Source organism: Stegostoma tigrinum, chromosome 37, assembly GCF_030684315.1.
Source record: "Stegostoma tigrinum isolate sSteTig4 chromosome 37, sSteTig4.hap1, whole genome shotgun sequence".
Classification (NCBI taxonomy): Eukaryota; Metazoa; Chordata; class Chondrichthyes; order Orectolobiformes; family Stegostomatidae; genus Stegostoma; species Stegostoma tigrinum.
The window spans coordinates 542,776-564,358 of NC_081390.1; the positions used below are offsets into that span (position 1 = coordinate 542,776).

General features: G+C 43.3%; 1 protein-coding gene across 3 annotated transcripts in view; it reads left to right on the forward strand.

Moving 5' to 3' along the window:
- The first annotated feature begins 231 nt into the window (after positions 1-231).
- The window catches only part of LOC125467636 (protein FAM149B1), a 104,929-nt gene continuing 83,577 nt past the window's right edge, over positions 232-21,583 (forward strand). For all 3 annotated transcript variants that reach the window (XM_048563764.2, XM_059640344.1, XM_059640345.1), the window contains exons 1-5: positions 232-469; positions 4,489-4,602; positions 5,774-5,909; positions 6,134-6,276; positions 17,034-17,153. In XM_048563764.2, the coding sequence (XP_048419721.2) occupies positions 423-469; positions 4,489-4,602; positions 5,774-5,909; positions 6,134-6,276; positions 17,034-17,153 (560 nt within the window). In that variant the 5' untranslated portion in view covers positions 232-422. The remainder of the gene's footprint in view (positions 470-4,488; positions 4,603-5,773; positions 5,910-6,133; positions 6,277-17,033; positions 17,154-21,583) is intronic.

Genomic DNA, 21,583 nt, shown 5'->3' on the forward strand with positions numbered 1-21,583 from the left:
GTCTTGTGGGGGTGGGAGAGGTGAGGTCTATCTCTCTGAAGGGGGGGAGTCAGTCATCGAAGAGAGAGGGTCAGTCTGGGAAGGAGTGTCAATTTGAAGAGGAGGTGGAGGGGGCGGGGTTCATGCCTGAAGAGGGAGGTCAGTCTGAGGAGTCAGGGGGGAATGGCTGGTCAGTCTGGCGATTAGTTCCTGATGAACTCCATCTCCCAGCAAGCCCCCCGACGCCTCCAGGTTTCCATGGCAGCGTGGCCCAGTCAGGCGCTAAATCCCCAGGACTGAGAGAGCCCGGAATAGGCCCGTCCTTCTTTGGTGCCGACAAATTACCCGGGACTGGGGGTGCCGTGCCCGGCTCCGGGGAGAGCGAGCGAATGCCAGGCTTCCGAGGCAGATAGCCAGTGCGATGTGCGGTGACAGGCGACGAAATGATCCACAGATACAGCCGGAGGCCGCTGTCTACGCCGCCGGAGATGTGAGTGTGGGCCGGTGGGTGGTAGTCCTGATCTCAGGCCGGAGACCAGCCCCTCGGCTCCTTCCTGTTGGACAGGCAGGCAAAAGCCGCTCGGCCCTTGTATCTGCTTCGGTTGTACAGACGGAAGCTGCTGCCTGTCTGGCTCCGGGTGCCCCTTGTGCACCATCACTTTGTCCACCTCCACAACTAGGGATGAGAAACAAACTCTGGCCTTTGCAATCTTTCTCCACATCCAACGAAAGAATGAAAACGCAGACCGCCTAGTCGGAACCCCATCCGACATTTTCAATATTCATCCCCTTCACCAGCCTCGTACTGTGGCGGTAATCCATGTACCAGTGAAGTGTATAACATCTTGAGAGGCTTTGACAGGGTAGATGGGGGAAGGGATGTTTTCTTTAACTAGGAAAATTTGGAACCAAAGGTCACTATTTAAAAGTTTAGAATTGCGAATTTAAAACACAAGAGGTGCAATTCTTTTACTGCAGAGTACTCTGATTCTTTGGACTCTAACCCTGAAAAAGTAGTGGAAGCAGAGTCTGAAATACTTTAAGACACAGGTGGATAGATTCTTGTTAAGCAAGTGGGTGAGGGGCCAGGCAGGAATGTGGAATTGACATTACAATGAGATCACCCATGGTTTTATTGAATAGTAGAGCAGACATAAAGGTCACAATGGCCAACTACTGATCCTTGTTTGGACGTACAAGATGCAGCTCAGCAACAACCCAAGACATCTCCGATAGAAGAAAATGGCTGTCATGGAAGCGATCTCCTGCTAGTTCCTCTCTAACTTACATACCATTTGTGACTTGGAATTGTGCAGTATGCCATCACTCTTCCTTCAGTGTTGCTGGGTCAAAATCTAGAATACCAGTAATGGCATCGTAAAGGTGTTTCTAGTAAATAAAATACGTTTCAGCGAGACCTTTAAAAGCCATATCTCAAATAAAGGTAAGTAGTAATTGGTGGGTTGTGGCAAATGTTGATTTTTTTTTCACAATCAACAGAAGAGGTTAAGTAAGCAAAATTAGAGAAAATGGGATTAGTGAATATATTAGTCAAATTGGATAATCGATATGTGAGTAATTTGTTATTCATCGTCTAGGTTAATTGTTTGGATGTGGGGATTAAATGTAATATTTCCATGTTTGTAAATGACACAGATCAGATGTAAGCATGACTGGAGAGGAGAATGCAAAAGTGCTTTAAAAGGATTTGACAGTCTAAGTGATTGAGTAAATATTTGACAGTGGAATACAATATGAAGGAATGTGAAGATCTACATTTTGGATGGAAAAGCAAGAATTAGAAAGTATTTCATGAATGGTGAGAGCCAGGGAAATTTTAAACTTAAAAGCAATTTGGGTGCCCTTGTTCCTCAGTTAGTGATAGTTAGCATTGCAGGTACAGCAAGCAATTAAGAAGACAAGTGGTCTGTTGGCCTTTATTACAATAGGATTTGAGTATCAGAGAAAAGATGTTTGACTGCAGTATTATTTGGAGGCTTGATGTAATTGGAGTGATGTGTGCAGTTTTCATCTCCTTACCACAGAATGACATACTTGCCACAGAGGGTTTATAATAAAGATTAATTCAAGTATTCACTGGGATGGAGGGTCTGCCCTATGAGGAAAAATAGAAGACTGAAAGGTGATCTTATTTAAATACGGCAGCATTTTTATGGGCTTAATAGGGTGAAGCAGTAAGGTTGTTTGTCCCATCTGAGGGCTCTAGAATTAGGGATAAGTCTCAGCATAAGGTGCAGGGCATTTTGGACTGAGATGGGGGAAATTTCTTTTACTCAGTGATGAATTCTCAACATTCTATTGCCCAGATGCCCGGAGATTTTGGAATTGTGCAGGAAAATGATGGTAAACTATAAGATTAACCATGATCTCATTGAAGAGCAATTCAAGCATGAGGGCAGTCATGCCCAACCCATTAGTGAATCATTAAGTGAAGTGATCTACGCTGGTTCCCCCTTCCCTGTTGATATTCTGAATCAGCCTTTTATGACATACCTCCAATGCAGAAGATCTTGAACATGGACTGTCTGGCCCAGAGGCAGGGACACTACTACTGTGCCTGCATTCTCACATATTCTCCATTTATTTCTCATAATTGAATTATTTAATTCTCATGATTTTTAAAATATATTTTCTAATCATCCTGGTAGGACATTACCACTGTGCCACAAGAACCTACTCTCATGAATCTGTGTTTAGTAAGTTGGATGATACTAAAATTTGTGGTATCATGGGCAATGAAGAAGGTTATCTAAGATTATAAAGAGATTTGATCAATGGGCTGCAGAGTGGCAGATAGAATTTAATTTGGATAAATGTGAAGTACTTCATTTTGGTAATGTAAACAAGGGCAGGGCACATATGAGTAATGATAGGTAGTGTTGTAGAACAGAGAGACAGAGGTGTTCAGGTATATAATTCTTCGAAATTTCCATCACAATTAGACAGGGTGGTTCAGAAACCATTTACCATGCTTGCTTTTGTTGCTCAGACTGAGTATCGGAGTTGGGACATCATGTTGGGGACATTGATGAGGCTTCTTCTGGAGTACTGTGTGCAGTTCTAGTCACCCTGTTATAGGAAGAACATTATTAAACTAGAGAGAGTTTAGAAAGATTTGCTCGAATGTTGCTGGGAATGGAGGGTTTGAGTTTTAAAACTTGGCAGGAACTTCTTATATTGGAGTGTAGGATGTTGAGGGGTGACCTTACTGAGGTTTATAAAATCATGATGGGCATCGATTATGGAGAATAATACAAGTCTAAGATGAGGAATTTCAAAACTAGGGGGCATATTTTTAAAGTGAGAGGAGAAAGATTTTGAAAAGGATATGAGGGGGAACTTTTTTACCAAGAGTGGATCGTGTGTGGAATGAACTGCCAGAAGTGGTGGTGGATGCAGGCACAGTTACAATGTTTAAAAGACATATGGATAACTGTATGAACAGGAAAGGTTTGGAGGGACATGGGCCCAACACAGGCAGATGGGACAAGTTTAGTTTGGGATCATGATTGGCGTGGACCAAAGGGTCAGTTTCCATGCTGTATGACTCTTTCACTCTATGACACACCACTGAACGACTTTTCCATTGTCAAATCACCATTTTTTGTTTTAAACTATTAATCACCACTAGTAATCACCCACACAGCCAATTAGAAGTTCACGTCTAAAGCCCATTATTAACAATGTGACTCATGAATTTTGTTTTATTTCTCATGAATCTTTATCCTCTTGTCCTAATAATGTTAGCTGTACTCAGTGTAGTTATTCAACTGCTAGAGGTGGGGAAACATTCATTAGATTCCACAACTTAATCAAAAAGGCTTTTCATTTTCTCAGGGCAGAAATGTCTGTCCAAATTCATTTACAAGGGAAGAACATATACTTCAAATTTCCACTCCCTAACATTAGCACCTTTAAAAGTCACCTTGAAACATACATGAGAGTTATTTATGACACACTTGTTCCAAGTGGAGAAGCCATTAAAGAAAGAGACAGAATTCCAGTCGTGACATTGGAGCCTGAGGATTATAATCTTAAATTTCAAGGATAAATTTATGAAACACCACAAATCAAATTCCGCTTCAAGTACACACCATCCTGATTTGGAGTATTCAAACACTATTGACAGGCCAAAATCCTAGATCTCCTTTTCAAACAGCACTTTTTGTATCTCTATCTGCCAAAGTTTGCAGCAGTTCACTATTGCCTTCTCCTGGACATCCAGGGATGGGCATTAAATGCTAACCTAGCCAATAAATATCACATGAATGCCTGATTGGAGTAGTGACTTTTAAAGAGAGAGACCAAGCTGCCAGTTATGTCTGTTGACCTCAGACCAGAAATGAACAAATGTAGGGAAACCCATCTACATATCGTGTTTCTCATTTTATCCATTTTTTTCTATGGCATAATCCGTAAGATCTGTGTTTGCAAAGGGGAAAGAAATTTCAACCAATTTGTTTTAAAAGTTAGTTTGTATTTTCACAGACAAAACTTGTTGCAATGCAGTGTTGAAAATCATCTGCTGCCAGATAAACCAGAAGAGTTTTCAACACCATCACCTATCACCAGTGTCGAAGATGTTGACTCCACCTGTAGTTGGTATGGGACTTGCTGCTTCCATTTCTTTTGTACTCTTGTGGCATGTTATTAACGAGTTCTGGAGCAGTATGTGTCTGCAACAACTCATTTGGCAGCCTCTCACTTTACCATATTGGTGAAAGTACCAACTGTGCAATAAGAGATGGACAAGTGTGCCTGAGATTGATTTTCAATTGTACTGATGGAGTTTTCTTCAAGAATGATGATATAGTTGGGAACTCCGGTATCCTTTTTCTACACAGGGGAGATATCAAGCAGTGCTCCTCATTGTTTTCCTGTACAGGGAGAAAAGCTTACAGGGTGACAGGTGAGGATGACAGGAACCATTTTATTGCCCCATGTTAATAATGGGTGATAGCTCAAGCTGTCAATGGGTAGAGGGACAAGAGCAGCAGATATGAAAACATCAATCCCTGCAAATTCCCCCTCTGAGACTCTTAGCATTTTGATTTGGTACAATATCACTATTCCTTCAATACCACTGGAGCAAAATCCTGGAATTCCCTCGCTAATAACATTGTGGATCTACTTGCATCAGTCAGATTGTAGCATTTCAAGAAGGAAGCTCACCACCACCTCCTCAAGGGCAACTAATGATGGATAATAACTGCTGGCCCAGCTAGCAATGTCCGTATTCACTCAATATGAGTAAAATTTAAATAAAAATAATAAAAAGCAAAAAAAGTCCCTCAGACAATCTGAGAAACAGTTGCTATTTCTGGGGATTGTTGCAATTTGTCATGTTTCATTCATTAAAATAGCATAACAATAACATAACATCAAGTCTTACCATATTTCACCCTGCACAGTATTTGGACTGTGGCACCTTGAGATTTTTACATCTAAGCAAATACAGGAGATACAGGGAAAACAACTCATTGAATGCTTTCAAGAGATTAGAATTTAACTTCTATAAAAGATTCCTTTTAATTTGATGTCCATGAGAATGTGCAGAAGGCAGCTATATCCCAACATATGGCAGAGCCACTGGAGAGGGGGCAATTTCTGACAGGGTAAGAATCCGTCAGGTGCAGGTTGAAGCTCATTGTTTTATTTTCTCTGGTTTGTATGAATGTAACTTGAGAAGGATTAGTGACAATAGTTGTTCTGTAAATGTGGCATATTTTCCATTATATAGGTTTATGTTTATACGTATCTGATAATGTTGCAGTGAGTCCGAGATTTCTGAGGACATCAGTAGCCAACCTTCACAGGATGATTTTGGACACCCTTGGTCTGCTGCCAACAGTTACACAGGAACCAGGATCTCTACTGCCTGCAGCTCTACTTTCTCTTGGGGTGACAATGTGAGTCATGTTTTCCAAGCATTTGTTCTGCACATTGAGTGATAGGTTCTCTTGAGTATTATAGCACTATGCCCCAGAGACAGGACAGATTTGTGTGGTGCTGCAGGGTGCAGATCTCTTTTTTTTCTCCCACTCAGTTACAGAACAGCAGCATCTCTTGTTAAACTGCTGATAACTTTCAGTGATGATGCATGCAATCTATTCCTGTGAATTTCACATTCTAGGAATTTGAGAAAGCAACCTCCCACCAGGTTCAACAAATGTTCTGTGAGATTGATGATCTTCTGTTTGAAGATAAGAAAAGTTCTCGTGTGCAGAAGCTGGAGAAGGAGTGTCAGGAATGGAAATGCAGCTTCCCACATTTTCGGTAAGGAAACAACCCTGATGATGTATTTCTGTTCTCTTGTAACAGATAAGATGTCAAAAAGTATTTGATTCTCATTCCATATTCCCATTGTTTTCATACTGATTCCTGAGGCATTGTGTTTTCTTAGCATATATTTTTAAGATTGGTACAGAAACAGACTATTTGGACGAATACTTTTGATAATACTTCAGAAGAGTCCTCCAACCCCTTTTCATCCTTTTAATGGCAGACTGCTTTGGATCAACCTGGAGCATAGGAAAGTCCTTAATGCTAAAATAAATGTATAATCAGCTGAAATGAAATGCTATTTTGGATAATGTTTACAGATTCCAATCTATGTATCTCTTTTGTTGAGAGTTTATCAACTTCCTTACCACCCTCACCCCACACCCAGTTCCAAGTGTTCCCAGTTTGAGATATTTTCTAATCAGTCTGGTCAGAAATGGAACACTGCCTGAGAGTGTGGTGGAAGCAGATATTCTCACAGTCCCTACAAAAGGCAGATAGGGGTGGGGAGGGAAATATGTCGTTGGTTGTGGGGTCAAATTGTAGACGGTGGAAGTGGCAGAGAATGATATGTTGGATACAGAGGTTGGTGGGGTGATATGTGAAAACAAGGGATTTCTGTCTTTGGAGATAGTGGGAACTGTCTTTTGTGTTAGTTGTCGGGGAGGGGATGTGAGGGCAGAGGTGTGGGAAACGCAAAAGATGCGTTTGAGAGTATTTTCAACTACCGAAGTGGAGATGTTGCGGTCTGTGAAATAAGAGGACATCTGGGATGTTCAGGAGTGGAATGCCCCATCTTGGGAGCATACGTGGGGATGGCAGAGGAATTGGCAATAGGGGATCACATTCTTGCAGGAAGGTGGGTGAGAGGAGGTGTAGTCTAGGTAGCTGGGGGAATTGGTGGGCTTGAAACAGATGTCGGTTTTGAGGCAGTCACTAGAGATGGAGACAGAGAGGTCCAGGAAGGAGATGGAGATATTGGAGATGGTCCAGGTGAATTTGAGGTTGGGGTGGAAGGTGTTAGTAAATTTGATGAATTGTTCAAGCTCCTATGGGAGCACGAGGCAGCACCAATACAGTCGTCAATATAGTGGAGGAAGAGGTGGGGGATAGTGCCAGTGTAGCAGTGGAAGAGACTCTGTTCCACGTGTCCTACGAAGAGAGCAGGCATAGCTTGGCCCATGCAGGTTCCCACAGCTACCTCCTTAGTCTTTAGGAAGTGGGAGGAGTTAAAGGAGAAGTTATTACGGGTAAGGATGAGTTTGGTTGAGCAGATGAGAGTGTCGGTAGAGGGTGCCTGTTGGAGCTGCGGGAGAGGAAGAAGCGGAGGGTTTTTAGGCCATCTGCGTGGGGATACAAGTGTACAGGGAATGGATGCCCTTCGTGAAGATGAGGTGTTGGGGGCCAGGGAATTGGAAGTCGTGGAGATGGTGGAGGGCGTGGGTGGTGTCCTGGACGTAGGTGGTGAGTGCCTTGAGGGTATGACTGAAGTGTTTCCACTGTCCACCTAGGGCTTGTGTGCCATTTCAGAGCTGCAAATAGAGTGCCTGCTTGGGGAGTCTTGTGTCAGTCATGCGGGCAATGGACTCAGCCCATAGCACCCAATCAAGCTTGGTCAGTGCCTCAATGCTGACCTGATTGAGGGCGCTGGTGGTGGTGTGTCTTTCTCCCCGGTGGATTCATAGAACATAGAACAAAGAAAAGTACAGCACAGTACAGGCCCTTTGGCCCATGATGTTGTGCCGTGGAATAATCCTAATCCAAAAATAAAATAACCTAACCTACATTCCCCTCAATTCATTGCTGTCCGTGTGCATGTCCAGCAGTTGCTTAAATGTCACTAATGACTCCATTTCCATGACTACCACTGGCAAACTATTCCATGCGCTCACAACTCTCTAGGTGAAGAACCTCCCTCTTGCACAGGATCTTGCACAGGCAGCATTAGTGGGACTGCTCCTGCACCTTGAGGTATCTGGTTGTAGACAATCCACGTCTCAGAGCCATAGTGAGCTGTGAGAAGAGGCTGAATTTGCTCAGGCTAATTTTCCTGGAGCTGAGGATTTATAAAATTATAAACCATAATAGAGGCTTATAAAATCATGACCGGCATGGATAGGGTGAATAACAAAGGTTTTTTTCCCAGAGTAGGGGAGTCCAAAAGTAGGAGGCATATTTTAAGGTGAGAGGAGAAAAATTTAAGAAAGACTCGAGGGGCAACTTTTTCATGCAGTGGGTGGTACGTGTATGGAACGAGCTGCTAGAGGAGGTTGTAGTGGTTCATGCAGTGGGTGGTACGTGTATGGTACGAGCTGCTAGAGGAGGTTGTAGTGGCTAGTACAGTTACAACCTTTGAAAGGCATCTGGGGTATGGATACATGAATAGGAAGGGTTTAGCAGGATATGGGCCAAATGCTGACAAATGGGACGAGATCAGTTTAGATATCTGGTTAATGCGGATGAGTTGGCCTGAGGAGTCTTTCTCCATGTGTATGACTCAGTGACTCTAACAGAGGGCATAGTCAGATGTTATAGTGCTTGGCATTTCAGATTGAATTAAGGAGAATTTTCTTCTTCCAGCGAAGAATCTTTGGAATGTTCTACCTAGAGGACTGTGGCTGTTTCATTATTGATTATATTCCAGGCAAAGGAATGACTCAAGGGGACTCCTGTTCCCAGTTATTACATTTTTCTTATATGCCAGCATATTTACACCAGTAACAGAACAAACACCAGGCTAACTGGTCACGAGTAGCCCTGATAGTGTGCAGCATTTGTATTCTCATGGGAATGCCATAAAATTCCCATGTGAAATAGCTTTAACTTAGGAAAAAAATAACTAAGGTTTACCATGGCTTCTTGACTTGCTTTTCATTTCTAATATTTCTAATGTCTATTTCTAATGTTTATTACTGTGAGAGCATTTTTCCTTGTCTGGTCAGACATATTAGTAGAATTAAATCAACTACAAGTTGCATCATATCACCGCCTCGCTGAACAGATGAAAATCTCCAAGCTGTTCAAGTTGCCTGACTAATGCCCATTTCCTTCAGACTACCTGTCATTGAACTGCCCCTGCTATTCTTGTATTGTTGAAGAAAGACACATTATGTGTGAATTTTGTGTTTTGCACACGGTAAGGCACTTTGCAAGAAATACCAATGTCAACAGAAAAAAATATTTATATCTTATAAGGTGAGCTTGCTGATTGGTGGCATACGGGCTCTAATTGCTAAGTGTTGCCATGGAGAATGATGGTTAATTGCTGTAGTGTATTTAAATTTTGAGTGGGGAATGTTGATTCCAATTTATCAAGGCATTGTGTTGAGAAATGAGCTAGAGAATGGATAACCAATATTTTGGTGCGTGTATATTTGCCTTTTTTCTGCCTTCAGTGCGTCAGTCAGCCAGCCACAGTGTGAGCCTTACAATTATCTTAAATTAGTAGGGTTAATCTTTGCTCACTTGGATTAATTAGTAAATGCTATCTAACTGTGGAACCACATCAAATATTGGACACTGTTCTGCCAGGACAGTTTTACTTAGGTACACTCAGTACAGTTACGTGCATGGTTTACTCAGGTATTTCTTGTCAATTTACTTGAAAAATGAAAAGCTTCAACATAATCTGTCTTTTTAGCATTAATATGATTATGCACTACTGTAAGATTATTACTGTTTGTAGTGATCAATATTTTCCACTGGATTGCCACAGATAGGCTGGTTCATGTTCGCAACTTATTCTCTTGAAAAGGAGGTATGGTCATGGCCTGGGAGGTTGTTGAAATGCTGGAGAATAAACCTTAAAGTTGGTGATTAAAATAAAAATGGAACTGTGCTGTAGATCAGCAAACAGAGTTAAATTTTCAGCATGATCCTCTTTCATTAGAACCCTGGAATCTCCTTTTTCTCTCCACTGATGCCTATGAGCTATCCTTGATTTTGTTGTCCTGTAAATAATAGATAATTAGTGAATCTTGGAAAACAGTCAGAAATTGCTGGAGAATCTCTGCTGGAAAAGGTCTGGCAACAACTGTGGAGAGAAATTAGCATTAATGCGTCGGGTCCAATGAGCCTCCCTCAGAACACAGTTCGTTTTCAGGTAATACTGGACCATGTCAAACCCTATGATGTGGCACTCCTTTGTCAAAGTGGCTCATTAATTCAGGATTATCCTGGAAAGGGCGAACCTGTTCAACTTTTCCTTCTTAATAAAGCCTTCATCTCAGGAATAAGTAAAATGAACCTTCTCTGATCTACTCAAACAATTATATCCTTGTTCAAATAAGAACAAAACTGTAGCTCGTGCTCTCATAAAGGATTTGAACAACTGCAATAAAACCTACTTGTTCTTCTATTCCGTTCCATGTGTAACAAATGCGAAAATTCCATTTGCCTTCTTAATTACTTGTGTCTTAATTTTTTTTGTGACTCATGAACCAGAAAGTCCTCATTGCTCTATACTTCAGAGATCTGCAGTCTGTCTCCGTTGAACTAAAGTTCTGCTTTTTTGATATTCCGACCAAAGCAGCAAAGCTCATATTTTCCCATGTATTCCATGTGGCATTTTTTTACCCACTCACTCAACCTGTCTATATCTCTTTGTGGGCACTGTACCTCCTTTTTGGCAATTTGCTTTTTAACCATCTTTGCTGCCATACACTACACTTCCCCACATTCAGGTAACTGATGTAGATTGTGAAAAACTGAGATCTTGGCACTGATTGATATAACTCCATGAAGGCCACTGACCCGTCACAAACCACCCTTCATTTACGCGTGTATTGTAAATTACACTGACCCAGCTAGCTCAAAGCCTGCTTCAAGAATCAACAGAACCCTCACGCTCCTGTTTATATCTGTCAGCCTGGACTTCCTGATTGGGTTGTTAAACTGGTCCAATCTGGGAACTCATATTCTATGAGGTCCACCTGACTGACCTCGTTCCAATCATGACATCCATCCTGTTCTTTTTCCTGTGGCTTCTCCTTTGGGGCATTTTCGGACCAGGTCTGATTCTTCCTGCTCAACTTTGGATACTGGTGACATATACCAGACCATAGTCCACCTCTTGCACCTGGAGTGTGTCAGCTAAAATTCATCATCAGGCAATCAAGGCTGTGACGTCTCATGTCCATCTCATCTTCAGAGATTTCTTCAGCAATAGATAGAGCAGCAGAACGCATTGGATGTTCCTAGGGTCCAGGCATGTTTTGCTCCCAACCGTTTGCAAGGTTGCAGCTTTTATTGAATCCACCTGCTTTTTCACAATCACCTCCTATCGAAACGTCATTGGACATGGCATTGTATCAACAATGCCTCTTACACATGCAGGGCCATTCCTGTGGTTTTGTCTCTTGAAGCAAGCTGACTCTCTCACTTTAGAGGTGTCTTCTGTCTAGTATTGGTGTTCCTGATGCCAACCTCGCCCCACCCATCCAGGTCCAGGAAGATCAAGTTTAATTTGGTGCAGAGACTTCTCCCCATGAACATGGACAACTTCAGTTTCTGAGGAAACAAGGTATAGAGCTGGATGAACACAGCAGGCCAAGCAGCATCAGAGGAGCAGGAAAGCTCATGTTGTGGGTCTGGACCTCTCTTCAGAAAATTTTTCGAAGAAGGGTCCAGACCCGAAACATCAGCTTTCCTGCTCCTCTGATGCTGCTTGGCCTGCTGCTTTCATCCAACTCTACACCTTGTTGTTATCTCAGGTTCTCCAGCATCCGCAGTTCCTACTGTCTCTGAATCAGTGTCTGAGCAGTTATGAATGGTACCAAACATTGTGTAAACATCGGTGAACATCCCCACTTCTGGTCTTATGATGGAGGAAAGGTCACTGAAGAAGCAGCTGAAGATGGTTGAGTCTGTGAGGCAGTAGTGGCAATCATTGAGCCACTGCGCTACCCCATCAATCTTGGGTCTTTTACTACGATCAGTGGAAACTGAATCAGCTGCTGCTCGTAACAGAGTGGAACCAAAATTGTACACTTAATCTGTAGGGGTTGTCTGCTGTATATTCTCATCCTGGCAGAAGTCTTAGGCAAAGTTAGGGGTTGGAGTCTAGAGCAAAGTTTGGTCAAGAGTTATTTCCCAATCGCTGATACAACCACACTAATATTGACCTCCATTAGAACTCTGTGATCATTTAACCAGATGTTTATTTTGGTTGGTTGTGATTTGGATGTTGCTAAGAAATGTAACTTCCAAACCAGCTGTAGGCAGACTTTCCAGGGTGTGCACTGTCCTGGATACCAGCCTATGAATCCTCTGAATCAGTTCAGGCCCAATTGGGATTCTCGAGCCCGCGTAACAGCAACAACTACAATTGCCTTTTGCCCAGATCCTCATGAAACTTTTCACTGTTTGTCCGGAGCTTGGCTTTGTTTTGGGTTTTTGCTGTGGGTGACCGAGAGGCTACCTGTTCAAGAAATCTCTTGATTGAGGTTATGCAATTGCTTTCACTCAAGCGGCATTCTTTAAACTTAGACTAGCAAGAATGATAATGGGAACTGCAGATGCTGGAGAATCCAAGGTAATAAAATGTGAGGCTGGATGAACACAGCAGGCCAAGCAGCATCTCAGGAGCACAAAAGCTGACGTTTCGGGCCTAGAACCTTCATCAGAGAGGGGGATGGGGAGAGGGAACTGGAATAAATAGGGAAAGAGGGGGAAGCGGGCCGAAGATGGAGAGAAAAGAAGATAAGTGGAGAGGAGAGTATAGGTAGGGAGGGGATAGGTCAGTCCAGGGAAGACGGACAGGTCAAGGAGGTGGGATGAGGTTAGTAGGTAGGAGATGGAGGTACGGCTTGGGGTGGGAGGAAGGGATGGGTGAGAGGAAGAACAGGTTAGGGAGGCAGAGACAGGTTGGACTGGTTATGGGATGCAGTGGGTGGAGGGGAAGAGCTGGGCTGGTTGAGGGATGCAGTAGGGGAAGGGGAGATTTTGAAACTGGTGAAGTCCACATTGATACCATTGGGCTGCAGGGTTCCCAAGCGGAATATGAGTTGATGTTCCTGCAACCTTCGGGTGGCATCATTGTGCACTGCAGGAGGCCCATGATGGACATGTCATCCAAAGAATGGGAGGGGGAGTGGAAATGGTTTGCGACTGGGAGGTGCAGTTGTTTATTGCGAACCGAGCGGAGGTGTTCTGCAAAGCGGTCCCCAAGCCTCCGCTTGGTTTCCCCAATGTAGAGGAAGCCACACCAGGTACAGTGGATGCAGTATACCACATTGGCAGATGTGCAGGTGAAGCTCTGCTTAATGTGGAAAGTCATCTTGGGGCCTGGGAGAGGGGTGAGGGAGGAGGTGTGTGGGGAAGTGTAGCATTTCCTGCGGTTGCAGGGGAAGGTGCTGGGTGTGGTGGGGTTGGAGGGCAGTGTGGAGCGAACAAGGGACTCACGGAGAGAGTGGTCTCTCCGGAGAGCAGACAGGGGTGGGTTTCGTGACTTTCCCCCCACAGTGGTCGAAAACGCCCTTGACCGCGTCTCCCGCATTTCCCGCAACACATCCCTCACACCCCGCCCCCGCCACAACTGCCCCAAGAGGATCCCCCTCGTTCTCACACACCAACCTCCGGATACAACGCATCATCCTCCGACACTTCCGCCATCTACAATCCGACCCCACCACCCAAGACATTTTTCCATCCCCACCCCTGTCTGCTTTCCGGAGAGACCACTCTCCCCGTGAGTCCCTTGTTCGCTCCACACAGCCCTCCAACCCCACCACACACGGCACCTTCCCCTGCAACCGCAGGAAATGCTACACTTGCCCCCACACCTCCTCCCTCACCCCTCTCCCAGGCCCCAAGATGACTTTCCACATTAAGCAGAGGTTCACCTGCACATCTGCCAATGTGGTTTACTGCAACCACTGTACCCAGTGTGGCTACCTCTACATTGGGGAAACCAAGCGGAGGCTTGGGGACCGCTTTGCAGAACACAACTCCGCTCAGTTCGCAATAAACAACTGCACCTCCCAGTCGCAAACCATTTCCACTCCCCCTCCCATTCTTTAGATGACATGTCCATCATGGGCCTCCTGCAGTGCCACAATGATGCCACCCGAAGGTTGCAGGAACAGCAACTCATATTGCGCTTGGGAACCTGCAGCCCAATAGTATCAATGTGGACTTCACCAGCTTCAAAATCTCCCCTTCCCCCACTGCATCCCATAACCAGTCCAACCTGTCTCTGCCTCCCTAACCTGTTCTTCCTCTCACCCATCCCTTCCTCCCACCCCAAGCTGCACCTCCATCTCCTACCTACCAACCTCATCCCACCTCCTTGACCGTCTTCCCTGGACTGACCTATCCCCTCCCTACCTCCCCACCTATACTCTCCTCTCCACCTATCTTCTTTTCTCTCCATCTTCGGTCCACCTCCCCCTCTCTCCCTATTTATTCCAGAACCCTCACCCCATCCCCCTCTCTGATGAAGGGTCTAGGCCCGAAACGACAGCTTTTGTGCTCCTGAGATGCTGCTGGGCCTGCTGTGTGCATCCAGCCTCACATTTCATTCTCTTAGACTAGCAAGAGTGTCCACTTCTGTCCGAATATCCTGTAACTCAAGCTCCACTTGCCACACTTTTCTAAGACAGTTTTAATGTCTGTTTGAAGTCCAGTTGAACTACAGCTATTAAGTGCTTTTGCATGGTTACATCATTAATCTCATATACCAAACAGTGTCTCAGCATCTTATTTAGGGCTAATCCAAAATCACATGCCTGCGCCTTTCTTTTTAACATTACACAGATAGAAGGAACTGCTGATGTTGGAGAATCTGAGACAACCAGGTGTGGAGCTGGATGAACACAGCAGGCCAAGCAGCATCAGAAGAGCAGGAAAGCTGACGTTTCTGCTCTAGACCCTTCTTCAGAAATGGGGTGGGGTGGGCAGTGGCAAGGAAGGGGATTCTGAAATAAGTAGGGAGAAAAGGGGAGACAGATAGAAGATCGGTGGAGAGGAGAGACAGGTCAAGGAGGCGGTGTTGGAGCCAGGAAAGGCGAGTGTAGGTGGGGAGTTAGGGTAGGGATGGGTCGGTCCAGGGAGGACAGACAGGTCAAGGAGGCAGGATGAGGCTAGTAGGTAGAAGATGGGGGTGGGGCTTGAGGTGGGAGGAGTGGGTAGGTGAGAGGAGAGGTTAGGGAGGCACGTATGAGCTGGGCTAGTTTTGGGGTGCAGTTGTGGGAGGGGACATGTTGAAACTTGTGAAGTCCACATTGATACCATTGGGCTGCAGGGTTCCCAAGCGAATCATGAGGTGCTGTTCCTGCAACCTTCAGGTGGCATCATTGTGGCACTGCAGGAGGCCCAGGCTGGACATGTCATCCAAGGAATGGGAGGGAGAGTTGAAATGGTTCATGACTGGGAGGTGCAGTTGTCTTTACTGGCTCCAACCCCGCCTCCTTGACCTGTCTGCCTCCCCTCCTTTGTCCATCTCCTATCCACCTCCCCCTTTCTCCCCATTTATTTCAGAACCCCCTTCTCCTCCCCCATTTCTGAAAAAGGATATAGACCCAAAACGTCAACTTTCCTGCTCCGCTGATACTGTTTGGCCTGTTGTGTTCATCCAGCTTTACACCCATTTATAATTACTGCTTTCTGTTAGCTAATTAAACCTTTATCAGTACTAATATGTTGCCCTGACATTGTGAGCTCTTATTTTATGTTGTAACTTTTAATGAGGCACCTTATCAAATGCATTTTGAAAATCCAAGTACGCCACACCTACCGGTTCCCCTTTATCTACATTATTTATTCTTCAAAAACTCGATTATCTTCATTCGAAGACCATTTCCCTTGCACAAAACCGTTGATTTTGCTTGATTATATTATAATTTTCAAAGTATCTTTGCTAACATCCTTAGTAGTCTATGTAACAAAGATTTTAGGTTAATGTGCAAATATATTTGTTTTCTGCCTCCCTCCTTTCTTGAATAATGATGTTACATTTATTTTTTCCAATATAGTGGATGCTTCCAAATCAAATGACAAACCGTCATGCCACATATCATGTCTCAAGTTACTCATATCTCCTATTCCTTTTTTTTTCAACATAAATCATTCAAATTTTTTATTTGAGTTGATCATCACAAACTGCTTCCTCCGTCTCACTAAGGAATTCCCTCCATAAATGGACCATTTACTCATTGAAATATTGTTTCCTATATTTGTGTTTACCCCTTCAAGTACAGGCATGTCATGTATTTCTACTATTCTAAACAGGATGAACTAGTTAATCGTCGTTAGTATTATTTAGCTCCTCCAAAACTAAAAGCAGCAATTATACAAATCCTGAGCAAACTTGACACTGAAAGGAATTCTCCCTTGTGAAAGAGATGAGAAATAGCAACACAGTTTAGAAGTTTTTAAGAGTAAAGAGAACTTACTTTTAAGATGGAAATTATAATTTTGATTCTCTTAGTGACCATGCATCTGTGGAATTTTCTTCCATGGAGAATTGTGAGGCCAAATCTTTGAATATTTGTAAGGCTTAGTTCAATAGATTACTGATCGACAAGAGAATAAAGGGCAGACAGAAAAAGAGCTGCGGTCACAGTCAGATTGACCATGATTTTCCCACATGGTGGGCCAGGAGTGAGGTGTCAGATGGCCTACTCTTAATTCGTATTTTCATATAACCTCTCAACCTTCCGAATAATACACCATTTAAAATAATTTTGTAATAATGTATTGGCTAATTTGATAGGATTATTACTGTTAAAAGTATTTTACTTTTTTTCTGACAGAATTTTGGGGAAACAAATAGTCCCTCCTGTTGATGAAGCTTTTTCTTGGCATCCTGGTCCAGAGCACATTGCTACTCCTTTGCCAATTTCCAATTCAGGCTCTGACGCAGATGTGACTGAGTAAGTATCAGCCAGAAATAATGATACATCAGTGGGGACTGTTCTAATTGGAGGAGAGTCATTTATTCGGTCCAACATGGCACCCAACTGGGGAGTCACGACATTGTCCATGAAAATTAGTCAATATGGGTCCCATGTAGGGAGCGACAACAAGAGGCATGGGTCTAATGAGAGCTTAATTGGCAAGGGATTGAGGGTACTTAAAAGATGTGAGAATGGTCTGAGGCATGGGCATCTTCAATTATGTTGATATTCTGGAGAAACGGAGGCTGTCCTGATTGGAGGAGAAGAGGTTGGAAGGTGACTTTTATAGCTGTCTTCAAAAGCCTGAGGACTGTAGGGAGAGTAGGTAGAAAAAGAACTATTCCATGGGTGGAAAGATTAAGAATTAGACACCAACTTAAGATAATTGGCAAAAGAACCAAGAGTAAAATGATTCAGCAAGTGGTTAGGTTTTGGATTGCACTGTCTGAGAATGTGGTGAAGGCAGATATAGTTTTGGCTTTCCAAAGGGAATTGGATAAGCTGCTAAAGAGAGAAGATTTTGTTTTAGGCGTACTGGAGAAATGGATGAATAGAACTAGTTCAGTTGCTGTTGCAGAGAGCAGAATGGGCTGAATGGCTTCCTTCTGACCTTTAACAACTGTATGAACAAAAGAAATGACTGATTAACTTATGACATTTAGAAGATTTTCAGAATGCATATTTTAAATTTCAATGTGATGCATACACTAATTGGATTTATTATGAGACGGTAAAACATAGGAATAGATGTAGCCATGTTGCCCTTAATACTGCTCTGGCAGACAATGAGATCATGACTGGTCTTTTAATAATCAAGTTCACTCTCCTGCTTTTTCCCTGTGACCCTAGATTCTCTTACAGATTCAAAATTCTTCTATCTTATCCTTGAATATCCTTAACAACCCTCTCAGTAAAGAATTCCAGAGATTGATAACCATCCGAGTGAAGAAATCCCTCATCCCTATACTAACTAGGTGACTCCTTACTCTTAGATTATGCCTTCTTGCCTTATACTGTTCACCCAAGGGGAAAATCCTGTCTGCATCTAACCTTTTCAGGTCTCTAAAGAATATTATATGTTTCAAGTAAGGTTGCCACATTCTTCTAAACTCCACTGAGGACCAAACTGCTCAACCACTTTCATTTAAAAAAAGATGTTCCTACCCGGTCTCAACCCTGGTGAACCTACATGCCTTCATGCCAGTACACCTTTCTACGATAAGGGGATCAGTACTTTAGTTGTGGTCTAAGTAGAGGCTTCTGTAGTTATAGAAAAGCTTTATGAAAACCGAAAGAACCGTGGATACTGTATATCAGGAACAAAAACAGAGGTTGCTGGTAAAGCTCAGCGGGTCTGGCAGCATTTATGAAGGAAAAAACAGACTTTGTGTTTCGGGCCCAGTGACGTGACCCTTCCTCAGAACTGAACGTTCAGTTCTGAGGAAAGGTCGCCAGACCCAAAACGTTAACTTGTTTTTCTTACAGATGCTGCCGGACCTGCTGAGCTTTACCTGCAACCTCTGTTTTTGTTCTAGGAGTGCGTTACTATTTTTATGCTCCATTCCTTCTGAAGTAAAGACCAACATTCCATTTGCAATTCCAAGAATTTGCATACTAGCTTTTTGTGATTTACGAACACAAACTTCCAAATCCGACTGTGCTGTTCTTACCAGCAACCTTCCCCTTTTAAATAATTTCCAGCTGATCTATTTTTTTGCGATGATGCATAACTTTTATTTTTTCTTGTAAAAGCCTTGTAAAATAGGGTATCTCCTTCTGGACAGAGAACAAACATTGAAAGGTTAAATCAAATGTTTGAAGTATGGCAGAGACTGATGATTATTACTGGAAAAACTGGTGTTTCACCCCAGGAAGATGTTGTGGCTCAAACCATAAGATGATTTAAGATGAAACTTGTTAAGGACTTCAACAAAAGTCGAAGGCAACAGGATGATTGGATTAGAGTAAAGTTGCCATAATTCCAGAGGACCATAATCCTACTCTGTCATCAGAGAATGAAGACTGGTGGTTTAACTTGAGGGTCACCACATCTCAGACAAGTGGGGATATTGAGAAAGAAAACCTTTCATGGTAACCTTAACTGGCATGGAAATTGAACCTATGCTGTTAACATCACTATGTTGTAAGCTGGCCATCCAGCTAACTGAGCTAACTTACCTCTTAACTTGAATTAGAGTAGCCTGTTGCTGTCACTTTAGTGATGGCATAATAGCTTGTACAGACCAAAAGGCTCTAATGTGTAGGCTTAAAATCAACGACATCATCAAGGTTTGTCTTTTCTCAAATAAATTCATGTAACTAGCACCAGAATGCAAGAGAAATGTTGAGATCACCCTGGTGATATTATAACAAAGTTCTGTCCTGTTTTCGCCAGTTGCAGGCACATGTCCAAAGGAGTTTGTCAGAAGCAGGAATTTTTGTTCATTTTTCTGCTTCCCCAAACTTGGGTAGTTCAGGGTGATGGCAGCAACTGGAAGACCATCCTGTATGCAATCAGCTAGCTGTAGCATTATTCAAGAAGAGTTTTGGAGATAAACCAGGAAACTACAGGCCAGTGAGTCTTATGTCTGCGGGAGGGAGATTATTGGAAAAAGTACTGAGGGGCAAATTGATCTCCACGTGGAGACACTGGAATTAATAAAAGATAGTGAGCATGGCTTTGTCCTGAGAATATTATGTCTAATAAATTTGATTGAATTTTGCCCAAAAGTGATGAGATGTATTGATGAGGATAGTGTAGTTGATGTGGTCTATGTGGAACTCTATAAGGCTTTGACTGGGTTTCAAATGGCAGATTGTTGAAGAAGTTAGTATTCCATAGGATCTGGAGCAATTTGTAAAACTGGATCCACAGTTGGCTTAGTGACAGGATTCAAAGGGGGTTTTTGTAACTTGAAGCCTGTGTCTAGTGGTGTACCACAGGGTCTGGTGTTGTGTCCCTTTTTGTTTGTAATATATATAAATGATCACTTTGATGTGATTTAAAATGGAGGAAAGCCTCCAGGATGATATCAATGGCTGAAAAGTTTATCAAATAAAACTTAATCCTGAAAACTGTTTCGGAGCTAGTAATAATGAAAGCATCTGAGATGACAAGGTGCAGAGCTTTAGAGGAGCAGGAAAGAAGGGTCATTTCTGAAGCAGGGTCTAAGCCTGAAACATCAGCTTTCCAGCACCTTTGATGCCGCTTGGCCTGCTGTGCTCATGCAGCTCTGCACCTTGTTATCCCTGAAAAGTGTGACGTGCTGTTTTAGGAGGGCTAACAGGGCACGGGAGTATGCATGGAATGGTCAGACCCTCCAAACTCGAGAGGTTCAGAGGGACCTTGAAGGCAATAGGAAAGGTAGATAGTGATTAAGAAGTCATAGGGCATATTTGCCTTTATTAATCAAGACATTAATTAATAGCAAGGCAGTTATGATGGAACTGTATATGATATTAATGAGACTGCAGCTGGATTGCTTTGTGCAGTTCTGGTTGCCACACTGTAGGAAGATTGCACCCTCTCTGGTAGATAACTAGAGGAGAATCACAAGAATGTTCGGTGGGCTGGAGCGATTCAGCTATGAAGAGAGTCTAGAATACAATAAAGTAGAATCCCTATAGTGTGGAAATGGGCCATTTAGCTCATCAGGTCCACACCAACCTTCCGAAGAGCATCCCACCACCCATCCTAAACGTATAACCCTACCTTGCCAATCCCTGGACACAATGGACAATTTAGCATGGCTAATCGAACTAATCATTGGACTGTGGAACACCCAGAGGAAATCCACAAAGAGACAGGGAGCTTACACCAAGTCCACGCAGACAGTTGCCCAAAGGTGGAATTGAACCTGGAGCTGTGAGGCAGCAGTGCTGACCACTGGGCCACTGTGCCACCACATAGGCTGGGGTTGTTTTCCTTAGAAGAAGAGGCTGAGCAGGGATCTGATTGAGATGAATGATATTATGAGGGGCATGGATATTGAATTGAGTTAGCTTTATTGTCACATAAGTTAGATGGGGAGAAACTTACCCTTTAGCAGAGGGTCAGTAACTACACAAAGCACAATTTTAACCTAAGGGAATTTTATTTTTTAAGCCAGAGGGTGGTGATTAGCTGGGATTTACTGCCTAAAGAAGCTGATAGAGGTGGGGATGCCATAGCCTACAAGTGTTGGAAAATGGTGCTATGATAGATGATTTGTGGGACCTCTACAAACAGGATGGTCTCCACTTGAAAAAGAGGGGTACTAATATCCTGGGTGGGAAATTTGCTCGTGCTATTCGGGTGGATTTAAACTAGCTCAGCAGGGGGATGGGAAACTGTGATGTAGTTCCAGTACACAGGAGGAAGAGAGTAGGGAGGACATGGACAGGATTTCACTGTCACAGGAGTGTGC